Source organism: Somniosus microcephalus, chromosome 5 (genome assembly GCF_052327205.1).
Source record: "Somniosus microcephalus isolate GS21.2 chromosome 5, FLI_Smic_1.0, whole genome shotgun sequence".
Lineage (NCBI taxonomy): Eukaryota > Metazoa > Chordata > Chondrichthyes > Squaliformes > Somniosidae > Somniosus > Somniosus microcephalus.
In genome coordinates, this window is record NC_140991.1 from 282,295,973 (window position 1) to 282,308,416 (window position 12,444).

At 43.4% G+C, this 12,444-nt stretch overlaps 1 protein-coding gene across 1 annotated transcript in view; it reads left to right on the forward strand.

Annotated features, from left to right (window-relative positions):
* Nucleotides 1-12,444, forward strand: part of LOC147117767 (collagen alpha-6(VI) chain-like) — a 206,573-nt gene that overhangs the window by 62,989 nt on the left and 131,140 nt on the right. Inside the window, exons 6-12 of the mRNA XM_085989029.1 lie at nt 416-561; nt 1,238-1,330; nt 6,707-6,760; nt 9,746-9,817; nt 9,914-9,940; nt 10,075-10,119; nt 10,204-10,257. Of these exons, the coding sequence (XP_085845155.1) occupies nt 416-561; nt 1,238-1,330; nt 6,707-6,760; nt 9,746-9,817; nt 9,914-9,940; nt 10,075-10,119; nt 10,204-10,257 (491 nt within the window). The remainder of the gene's footprint in view (nt 1-415; nt 562-1,237; nt 1,331-6,706; nt 6,761-9,745; nt 9,818-9,913; nt 9,941-10,074; nt 10,120-10,203; nt 10,258-12,444) is intronic.

The window sequence follows — 12,444 nt, forward strand, 5'->3', positions numbered from 1 at the left end:
GCTGGGCCCCGGGTCACACTGCGCAAGGCCTCTTCCCTTTAAGAAGGGGAGGAAGGCCTGCAATACCGCGGCACATAGCGCCGTGATACTCCCTCGCAGCGCCCCAAGAGGGAGGCGGGGCGTTTCCAGTAGCGCCCCCCCTTCCCTCTTGGGGTGTTACTGATGAATTTTGGCTGTGGGGGCGCTAATTTTTCCCGGCGAAGTTAGCGCCCCAAAGGCGGCGCGACTCAATTTTTCCCCTTCTGTGTAAATTTGTCTGGACTTTCATTCCTGTTAAGGAAACCTGTACAATAGTTCACTACATAATTTGATTTTTATTCCTTAAATTAAAAATGGCCAGCCATGCAACTAGAATCTTTTGTCCTACTCAACTACCTGTAGGATAATGTAATAAATGGCAATTTTATAATTACAGGAGTCCATGCACTCATCACTGTGGCTCTGGAGGGTGCACTGAATATTGATGACATTTCTCTTGTGGAGTTTGGAAGAGGATTTGGATACAAACAAAAGCTATCAATTGAAATGGAGGATATTGGAAGTGCTTTGCGTAGACAAATAGTACGTAACCCTGAGAAAAACAGTTTTCCTTAGCAAGTGGAATTTTTTTTAAAGTACATCTAACATTGCTGGTGATTCTGATTTTTCATTGTTGGTAACTCATCCAGATATTGTTTCATTAGACAGGGTTGATCTGCCTTTAAAGATAGAAGTTCCTCTTCTACACTCCTCTTCAAACGAATGGCCTCCTTCTGTGCCATTATGACTCTTGCTAGACAAGGATTTTCTGCCTTTTCACTTTAATGGAGGAAAAGCTGTTGGCTGGTGAATGCAGAAGTGGAATTCTTTAACCATGAGGAGTTTACTGTCCAGTGAAAACTTTTGCTGTTCAGTGTATGGAATTCCTCTTTACCCTATTTCAACCCTTGTATAGGTATCGCCTAACAACATACTTGCTACAGCCTGCTAAAGAGGATGCTTGAGCTGTTTGATTCCAGGCTTCTGTGAGTGCCACCCTTCAGCTGGCCAGTAGCCTATGCATGACAGCTTCTGTTGGAGATGTTTTATGGGGATGACACCACATGATTGAGATCATGTCTCTCTGCAGCCCTTAATATTACATGACTCAAATAGAATGATTTTTTAAAATGAAAAATTGTAGCTTTTATTTCATCATCCATCAGTGAATTTGCATGAGTACTTCATAAAGATTTGATAAACTTACATGTTTTTCCAGAATGCAGTTGTGGAAAAAGAATGTTGCAATGTATGTTGCAAATGCGAAGGAGAAGCAGGTGCCCATGGCCCTCGGGGACTAAAGGGAACAAAGGTAAGTCATTCTGCAAAAGATGTACCAATCTTGCTGAAATTAAACTCAGTGTAAACTTAATGGCCTAGAAACTGGCATTTCTGGGGTCTAAAATGAGGCAAAATTTTTTCCTGGCCAGCAAATTAGGATGGAAGGAATTTCCACCAGTTTTTCACCTCAAGAACGATGCACCCAAATTTCCAAACATGATTTGGCCCTCCCTGCGATCCATCTGCTGAATCCCTATACATCTAACTTAAATGAGGGCCAGTGTTGTTGGTGCCTAGAATTTCCTGTAGTTACATTCATGATGCACTAGGGGTAAATTAAAACTGGAAATGTAATTATATGCTTTGAGTCTAGGCAGCCATGGACTTGCTTCTAACTGCTTGTGGGACCGTGAGACGACTGGGATATTTCCCCTCCTCAGTGAGAACCTCTCAGGAGCAGCTATGGAATTCCCAATGGGCATACTATTGTATGCCATTATTATTGAGGAGGAGGAGGAACAGGAGAAAAGAAGAGTAAGGCAGCGTTTTGGGAGCATGTGCCTTTCAAGATATTGGGCTGTATTTTTACCTTAGCATCGGGTTGGGTGCGGTGGGTGGGGGTAAGGTGGGGTGGTGGGGGTGGCACCATGTAGCGGGTCGCTATCCCGAATGTTCCATTAGCGCGCTCTGCAGTCTCTTTTCAACATAAGTGCTCCAATTGAATGAGTGATGCGGGTTTCCCGGCCAATTAACTGGAGCGGGTCTGATGATGTCACGGATGACTTGACTTCAGCTCACCAATTTAAAGGGGCAATGGACAGATGAGAGTTGAAGCTTGTTGGAGGTGGTCCAGAGGTTGGCCTGAGTTAGCTGTTGCCGTGAAATAGGCCAATTAGTTTGACTGTGAAGGTTTAACCATTTCTAAGCAAAGATGCAGGCTCACCGCCAAAAGGCTGTGCCCAGGTTTAGTGATTCCTCCCTGGAAATCATGCGGGAGTGAGAGCCCGCAAGGAGGTCCTCTTCCCTGGTGACAGGAGGAAGACACGAGTAGCTGAAACAAAGAGGGCATGGCTGGAGATCGCCGAGGAAGTGAGCAGCAGGACTGCTGTCAGCCACTCCTGGATCCAGTGCAGGAATTGATTTAATGACCTCATGAGGTCAGGAAAGGTGAGTACAATGCCACATTCAACTACATCCTGCTGTGCGTGTCACCCCAGCCCCATCACTCTGCCTTCCCATGCCTACTCCTGCACATCACTCCTCACACCAACCTACCTTGCAGGTGCACCCATCTCTCACTGTCTATGCACCTACTCACACCCCATCTGACTATCCACCACTGTCACTCACCCTCATCCTAATGCAATCATAGAAAGTAATGGCACCGAAGGAGGCAATTTGGCAATGTCACGCCACTCCTTCATAGTCACCCTCTATAGATGTACCCCATTCATCCCTTACACTCATTCCATCACTCTCATTCAAAGTTCTCTTGTTTCCCTCCTGGAAGGAGAAGAGAGCACAGAACAACAGCGAGAGGCTGAGAACTGGAGGTGGACCTCCAATCACCACTGCATTGACGCCATCAGAGGAGGAGGCGCTCAACATAAGTAGAATTGCAGAGCTGCTGGTGGTGGGAGATGGAGAAAGGGGGACTCCCAGCAATCTGGTGCCAGAATTAAATATCATACAGCCACATGGCATACAACCGTCACTCATGGTGATATGTCAGCAGCCAGTGAAATATGATCATGTGCGTAATGGTAACTTACAATATTCTTATCATAACAGTTCTAATTCATGTCTTTAATCTCTCACACAGATCCATCAAGCGCCGCCCCCCCCCCCCCCAACTGTCCAGCCAGAGGAGGAAGATGACTCCTCAGAGGAAGCTGCAATCTCTGAGGGTGCACTGTCACATGACCCATGCACACCCAGCACCAGTGCAGATACGCACACGTCGGTGGGTCCTGTGTGAAAGAGAGAGTAATGTTGTCACCTGGTGTCTCACACATTACAAGTGAGCAAGAGCGCATGGTGGAGACAGAGACAGCAGTGGAGAGTCCTCGTCAGCGGGCTCAGGACACTCCCAAGCTCTGCTCAGCTGGATGCAGACGCTGAACCTCGGGGGGCCATTGACAAAGCGGCTGATCTTGGAGGAGCAGCAACAAATGCATAAAGCTTTGGCAGCTTTTCCAGCCGCGATGTGTGTGATTGTAGGGAGAATGGAGGAGTCCATCTCCAACATGAGCAGCACCATGTCGCAGGTGATGGCGACGATGTGCTCTTCCATGGAAAGGATGGCCCCCTGTATAGAGCACCAAATGTGCCAGTCAAATGAGTCCAAGCTTGCTGTGAGCAACAGCTTGCAGACTCTGATTGCCGTCATATCTAGGAGGGATACCAACCTAGACTTGGGCGTTCATCGCCCCACTGATGTGCAGCAAGGTACTCTCCAGCTCCTTGCTAGCAGGGAAGTGCAGGTGGCCCATGAAATCGATGATGGTGAGAGGGGACATGGAAGTGGGGGCTCTGCTCAAAGCACTCCCATTTCTCCTCCGTTGCCTCCCCATCAGTCAGAGCCCCACATGCTGCCTCAGATCCAATGGCTGAGTCTGCCCCTGCACAGTTGCAAGAGGAGCAGTCTTTGGCGGGGCCCTTACAGGCTCCAAAACCCAGAGGACATCCGCCAAAAGTGTCTAAGTAGTCAGAGCAGGGAAGTGAACAGCCTGCCTCTACCTCTGCTGAAGCAACGGGGGATGCACATTGTAGAAGCACTAGGAAAAGACAAATGACATCATTGTAGACGCATAATGTTATACACATGGGTGTTTTCCAAGATGTTAAGTTTCAGTTCTATTTATAACCCACATAAATTTATTTCTTTGCACCACTTTCCCATTTTTGCCTGCTACCTGGGAAGTAGCATTGTCAGTTGGAGTGAATGATAAGACATGACTTAACCTCGAGCAATGGGTGTGTGTGTGCCAGGAATGGTTTGGTTATTTTAGGACTGCTTTGTGGTGTTGGTGGGTGGGGGGCAGGGGGAAGTTGGTTTAGCATCTGGGTGCCATATGGGTGCACTGGTGCAACTTAACTAAATCGTGTCATTATGAGGCCATCCCGGGCCTCCCAGGTAGCAATATGTGTTGCTGCTGGTGCCATTCCACCTCAGGTTCCTTATCCTCCTCCTCATCTTCCTCCGAAGAGGCTCTGTGCTATGCACTTTGCTCCTCCTACAGCTCCAATCCTCGCTGCTGCGCTATGTTGTGTAGCGTGCAGCATACGACGATCATTCTGTAGACCCTGGCTGGTGCCTACTGAAGGACTCCTCCAGATCTGTCAAGGCATCTGAAGCGCATCTTAAGCATCCTGATTGCTTGCTCAATTACACATCTCATCATCATGTGGCTTTCATTGTAATGCTCCTCGGCCTCATTGCTTGGCCTCCTCAAGGGTGTCATCAGCCACATCTTCAGTGGTTAGCTCTTGTCCCCAAGCAACCAGCTGGTAAGTCTGGTCAGTGGTGCGAAGAGCTGAGGGAGGGTGGACTGGCGCAGGACAAAAGAGTCATGACAGCTCCCTGGGAATCTGGCACACACATGCATGATGATCTTTTTGTGGTTGCAGATGAGCTGCACCTTGAGGGAGTGGAAGGCCTTACGGTTCACAAACACTCCTGGGTGATCTGGGGGTGGCTTGATCTATCACCTTGGTGATGCATTTGTGGGCGGCCAACTGCAAGATCCTGCAAATGTCTGCTGCAGATCCCTGGAAGGAGCCTGAGGTGAAGAGGTTGAGGGTGGTGGTGACTTTGACAGCCACTGGTAAGGCATGTCCACCAGGTCCACTCGGCAACGGGCCTTCTTCCAGCAAGCTACAAATGTCTGACATGACCTGACGCGATAACCTGAGCCTCCTGAGGCACTGGTGTTCAGTCATGTCCAGGAAGCTCATCCTCTGCCTATATACACTGTGTTGGGGGTATCACCTCCGGCAAGGTGCACCCCTGTGCTCATCCCCTCTCCTGTGGAGCACCAGGTCGGTGAGGAAAAGGCTGCAGGTGTTGGTGTTGTTGCTGCTGCTGCTGGTGTTGTTGGTGCTGGGACTCACCTTGTTCCAAATCCGAGGTCCAAGGTGAAACAGCATAAGTGGCACCCATGCTGATCTGATAGATGCCAGGTAAAGTGGAGATCAGAGGCACAATCCTCCAATGTAGTGAGAGTGACTTGCAATGTAGTAAGAGTGGCTTCTGAAGTTGCAGAAATCACCTGCAAACTCCTGAAAGCAAATTCTCTGCACAAATGCTGTCAGCAAGTACCTTTGCCTTAGGCAAGGAAACAGGTGTAAAGTGTGAGTATTTGTGATTATTTCAACTGTCAATTGTTCAACTCGCACAATGGCCGCTGAGCTCTCGCCTTGCTTTGACAGGTGAGTTTCAGGAAGCCCATGAATCCCATACACAACCAGTAAACGCTGAAACCTCAGGTTAAAAAGCCTCTTAATAGACTGTTAACAAGCTCTGAAATACTTGAATGAGGTCGCCCGCCTCTCCCGAGCAGGCCTCTGGCACGCTGAGAAATGTTCCCGAGTTAAAGGCGGAAGTCGGCGGGATAAAGGCGGAAGTCGGCGGGATGAAGGCGGGTTCCCGACGCACTGTCAATTTCATCGCTTTTAACTGCCGACCTGCTCGCAACTCTGCACACTCCTCGAAGTAAAAATTCAGCCCCTTATCTCCCACCCCACCACCGCCCTCCCCTAAAGAATATACAGAGAACACAATTCATGCGACTCAGGTGGTCCTCCTCTTACTTTAGCCAGGAACTGTGTATCAGAAGATTGCACTTAATCACGGAGACAATAAGGGAGCTGTGCCAGCTACTGCATGAAGACCTGCAGCCACATTCATCTGGCCACACAGCCTGAAGTTCATGGCGGGGAGCATCAAGGACTCCTAAATGACCACTGCAAGAGGCATTAGAGCACAAATGATCAGTGAAATGTCCTCATACGTTTAACACAGTCTACCTTTTTCATCACTGCCATTAGTTTTCTCTACACCACCCCTCCCCGCCCCCGACACCCACTACCTTCAAATAAAGGACACAATCTTCAATCCGGTACCCATTCTAGAATACCACAATGCATTAGACATCTTTGGCCCAACATATTGAAGAATATCAATGACTTTGCAGCTGCAAAAGGACAGCAAACTTGAATTATGGCATAGAAATGTGACAGGCACAGCATGCTACTTTTAACTGCCTGTTTTTGGAGCATGTTTGACACCCGAAGCATGCACTTGACTTGTGGTTGAAAATTTGTCCAGTGTTGCCAATTCTGTTGATCGTGTAACTTGCCTGTCTCCATTAAATGCTTAGTAAACATGTTGATGATGTTATTTCAGGGAAATCCAGGCACAAAGGGATTTCTAGGTTATCCAGGAGAAGAAGGAGGACCAGTAAGTTGGTACTTTAACATTTTTATTGCAAAAGAAAATATGATTCCCTCCCTATTTCCAGGAAGTGAAGTGGAGCTGCTTTTAATTGGCTTTGAGCTCTGCAGTGTTTACCCTGCAGTAAATTGGAGACTTTGGACCCATGTACAGAAACACAGCAAAAAAGCCAATGTACATCACAGCACTACATATATTGAAAACACATCTTTGGTTGAAAACTGTTAACGGCTTTAAAGGTAGATTCCAAAATACCTCCGAGGCCTGTTTGTACATGCTAATTCTGAATTCGTTTCGCAAGTAGAAAGTTGTAGACACTGGAGTAAATTTGGAGATGTGTTGGTAGACAACAACAACAACTTGCATTTATATAGCGCCTTTAATGTACGAAAACGTCCCAAGACACTTCACAGGAGCGTAATCAGTTGACACCAAGCCAAAGAAGGAGATATCAGGTCCGACGCCTAAAAGATTGGTCAAAGAGATAAGTTTTAATGAGGATGTTAAACGAGGAGAGAGATGTGGAAAGGTTTAGGGAGGGAATTCCAGAGCTTAGGACCTAGACAGCTGAAGGCATGGTCAACTTTCAATTCAAGCTATTTTATACAGGTCTTTTTTGAACATAGTATGAGTCTATTTTTCATTCAGTTCATAGTAAAATATCACATGAAAACTGTTTTTGCTAGACTACACTTTTCAGTGAAGATTCTTTATAACCAGACTATGCTTCGAGCTGCTTAGGTAATAACATTGTAAAACATGTTTGTGAAGATTTTCTCTGTTACTTATTTTCAGTGAAATCTTAAGCTTGTTCTAAAAGGATCACTTTGCTAGAAATACTGAATAGATGGATCATGCTTATTATTAATAATTAATTAATTTTTGGCTCACCCCTTTAAAAACTCAGGGTCTGAATCTGAATTTCTGGGTGGAGGTGGGTCGGGGTGGGGGGGAAGTATTCTCTCGCTTATCTGCCCTAACTGTAATGGAACAGCTGTGGAAACCCTAGAAAAGCAGTGAGCATGTGGGAGAATACCCATGGAAATTTAGCCCCCAATAATAAATCAACAAATAATTGAAACATGACAGCAAGGAGAAATTGGCTAACATAGCAGACTCCATCCCTTGTTTAATTTGCAATTGCTGGCACCTGGACATCAAACACCAGAAGGCCCAGAAAGGTGAGTGAGTCTAATTTTTTTCTAGCTTGCTTGTGGGCCAGGCGGCAAAGGAGTGCTCCTCTGGGCCCCACAAGGAAACCTTGGGCATCCTCTGCTCCGGACTTCCCTGGTCCATCCCCGACCGCAATGCCCTCCCAATCTCCCTCTCAACCACTTAACCTGAATGCCAGGAACCATTCCTTCGGATCCCCGGTGGTGATTTCCTGCCATGGGTACTGTCCGCATGACTCCTGCTGGGAGTTAAAATTGGCCCGAAAAGTGTTTGAATATTTTCCAAACTTGGAAAGAAAAACAACACAAATTATCAATCTTATGAAACATCTCATCTCAATGTTTATCCAACTCTATAGAATTTTACTAAGTGCTTGGAAAATCTGACACTTTTATTATTTATTATGAACCATCTTAGCAACACCCACAACATAAATTTATATCCAAACAGGAAGATGACTGATTCTAAAATTTGTTCCTTGGTGCGAGTGCTATTTTGTACATAATTCAACAAAACACAGCTGTTTTATGACTGTTACTGACAATAAACCATTAGGTTCAAACTCTACAAGACATATTCTTGTCTGAAAGCCCTCTGAGGATTTTTGTACCTAATATAAAATACTCAAATTGTATTATGATGTGAAAGTTGGACACCTCAGACCCACCCCCACCCACCTCTCCCCACCTCACACACCTCTCCCCACCCCCAAAACCAGTGGACTCTTGACAGTAAGTAGATTTCAGATTATGTCCACGGCTGTGCGAATTGGTCACACACACTGGAAATGCTGGTCTCCTCTAAAACTCAGAGCTCTCATTTCACATGTATAGGCACACACATGGGATGGTGCAGTATCATTGGAATACTAAATTAATTAGCTACTATTTAAGATAAATTATTACAGTACATAATTGTGGAACAAGTATAGTATTCATTGGTGAACTGGAAAATACAGAAATTTTCCTACTTGGAAGGAAGACCCTGATTCACAACTTATTCACTCCTAACTGCTCAGCCATATTTGGATAAATGAAAGATGGCAACTGCTCTAGTTCATTTAATATATCAAATCTAATTGACATTTATCAATATGTTGCTATGCACGAACATAACCACTTAGATATTGCTGTCTTTTTGCAGTCTTTGAGCAGTACTTTAGTGTGTTGCAATTAAAAAAGTGTAATAAAATTTCACTTCCACACACCAGATAGCAGCCAGGCCCAGGATCTCTTCCCTAAAATGGCATTATCATTACAATTTATTTGCATTGTTAAAAATGCATCCAATAATGATATGGAACATCAATGTAGATCAATATTACCTGCAAACAAAAGTTAAATTTAAGAAATAAACCAACTTGTAAATGACCATATCATATAAAATGGTCACCTACAAGTCTAAAGGTACTAATTAAATACCTTAACTTTGATATATGCTGATCACTTCAGCCTTCAAAAACTTCCATTATTTATGTTTATTGGTATCTTCATTCTAAAATAACATTAAGATTTCCACACATTTTGCTCCCATTTCAGTAGATTTTTGTTGCTCTTGACTGTCATGTCTTCCTCAATCTGGTAAATTCTTTATTTCATAGTTGGCCATTGAGAATATATTTATTAATAAAGGACAGTTCTGAACAACATTACTTCGAAATTTTTATGAAATGAAATAGTGGGAATTATTTTTAACTATTTATTAAGGAAACAAATGACAGTGTGAACAAAACTCCAAAACATTTTACATGATATATTGCAAGTTTAACAATATTGGTCATTTGAAATGTCCAAGTGAATTTTTAAAAATTATTTTTAGGGCGAGAGGGGCCCACCAGGTACAAATGGAACTCGAGGGATTGAAGGATGTGCTGGTACCAGAGGCCCTAAGGCAAGAATCTCCCCTTTGTGAACCATAGACCATAAATATATCTCAAATATTTTTATTTTTACAGTTACAATTTGATTAATCAGAATCTTTTTTCAGGGAAAAGCAGGGTATCCAGGAGAGAAGGTAAATATGGAATGCTTATTCTAAATTAAAATTTGCTTATCATTTAATTATTCAGCAAAAACAGAATATTTTGCTCAGCCTGACATTCCTAATTGTACCAGTGTACTAAAACTGCAGCATTGCTATTGTAACAGGGTAGTGATGGGGACCATGGTATCGGTGGACTAATTGGAGAGCAGGTAATAATTTTCTGAACTAGATTTCCACAGAAAGATTATTTATAAATATGTTATAAGTATTAATAGAATATTGTGTTCTTATAGGGAAACTATGGACTTCCTGGAGCTCCCGGTGAAAGAGGAAACTCTGGAAATCCGGTACTGTCACTTTCTAACAATCGGATTAAAGCACTCCTACCCATAAATATTTATTTGCTGCCCGTATTAGAACTTTTTCCATCAAATACAGTTTCTTTATTTAACACTTATGGTTAATGAATATTGGTTTGTAGGCCACTGTGTACTGTGTTTTTGAAACAAGAAATATGGTGGGGAAAAAAAATTGTGAGAAAACACATGATTATGACAATTTTTCACCAACAAAAATGTAAAATTATAAATCCATTTAGAGATGTAAATTTGCAGCAAACTGCATTACTCAAAGTAAAGTATAAAATCAGCCTACAGGTGCCACTGTGTTTACAAATCCTTCGTCTATCTTTCAAGTTTAGAAATGGCATGGGAGTGGGACATTTATTACCAAGCAAATTATAAGTACCATCCAGTAAAATAGTTCTCCTAATGCAAATATGAAAGTAATAATGCTTGTACTTATATATGCTTTATAACGTTGCAATGTCTCCAAGCACGTTACACTGAATAATTTTAAAGTATGACATGAATTACAAGTTAATCTTTTTTCAGTGATATTGTTTGAAGCAGGAATGCTGGCCAACATAACCTGAGAAATAGCAACCAACAATCATTTACATACGAACATACGAACTAGGAGCAGGAGTAGGCCACTCGGCCCCTCGAGCCTGCTCCGCCATTCAATAAGATCATGGTTGATCTGATTACTCCACATTCCCGCCTACCCCCGATAACCTTTCACCCCCTTGCTTATCAAGAATCTATCTACCTCTGCCTTAAAAATATTCAAAGACTCTGCTTCCACTGCCCTCTGAGGAAGAGAGTTCCAAAGACTCACGACCCTCTGTGAGAAAAATTTCTCCTCATCTCTGTCTTAAATGGGTGACCCCTTATTTTAAACAGTGACCCTTAGTTCTAGATTCTCCCACAAGAGGAAACATCCTCTCCACATCCAACTTGTCAAGACCCCTCAGGATCTTATATGTTTCAATCAGGTCACCTCTTACACTTCTAAACTCCAGCGGATACAAGCCTAGCCTGTCCAACCTTTCCTCATAAGACAACCCGCCCATTCCAGGTATTAGTCTAGTAAACCGTCTCTGAACTGCTTCCAATGCATTTACATCCTTCCTGAAATAAGGAGACCAATACTGTACACAGTACTCCAGATGTGGTCTCACCAATGCCCTGTATAATTGAAGCATAACCTCCCTACTTTTGTATTCAATTCCCCTCACAATAAATAATAACATTCTATTAGCATTGCTAATTACTTGCTGTACCTGCATACTAACCTTTTGCGATTCATGCACTAAGACACCCAGATCCCTCTGCATCTCAGAGCTCTGCAATCTCTCACCATTTAGATAATATGCTTCTTTTTTATTCTTCCTGCCAAAATGGACAATTTCACAAGGGGATTTTAGAAGGGGAAGTTTCTGTCTGACCAGCCTGTTTTTTTTTGTTGATGATGAGATATCTCAGGTGGACTGCGGAAAGCCCTATGATATGATATACCTGGAATTCTAAAAAAAATGTTGCAAGTTTCTTCACAATACTCTGCTATGTAACCTTAAAGCAGTGAGATTCAAAGAAAAATGTAGTGATGGATAAGATGTTGAAAGACAGGAAGTAGCAGGTACTTTTAGGGGAGTGACATGCAGTTGCTGGGACATGTTAAGTAGAGTTCCGCAGGAGATGGTGTTGGGACTCCTACTGTCTAATTTATGTTAACAATTACCGAAAGATGAAGTTGATTTGCACTTAACATATCACTGCAGAGCAGAAATAAACAAGGAATGCTGAACTATATAGCCAAAATAGTACAGTACAAGTTGGAAGAAATAATGGTTAAATTGTTCAGTGCTCTAGTCTCATCATGAGCACTGTGTCCAATTCTGCTCATCAAGACACAAGGGAGACATTCAGGTCCTGGAAGCAGTGCAGACAGGACCTATGAAACTGATTCCTAATATCAGAGGACTGAGGTATGAGGAAAGATTGGAGAAACTGAAATTAAATGAAACTGAGATGCGATCTCATAGAATTTTATATATATGATGTATATGTGACAATAAGTTAAAATAAGTGAAATGCAAATTCAGGAAGTTCTTTTTCACACAGATTGATCAAGATACAGAGTAGCTCTATCTCTTCAAATAATGCCAGTGCACCTTTAACATCCAGCTGTGC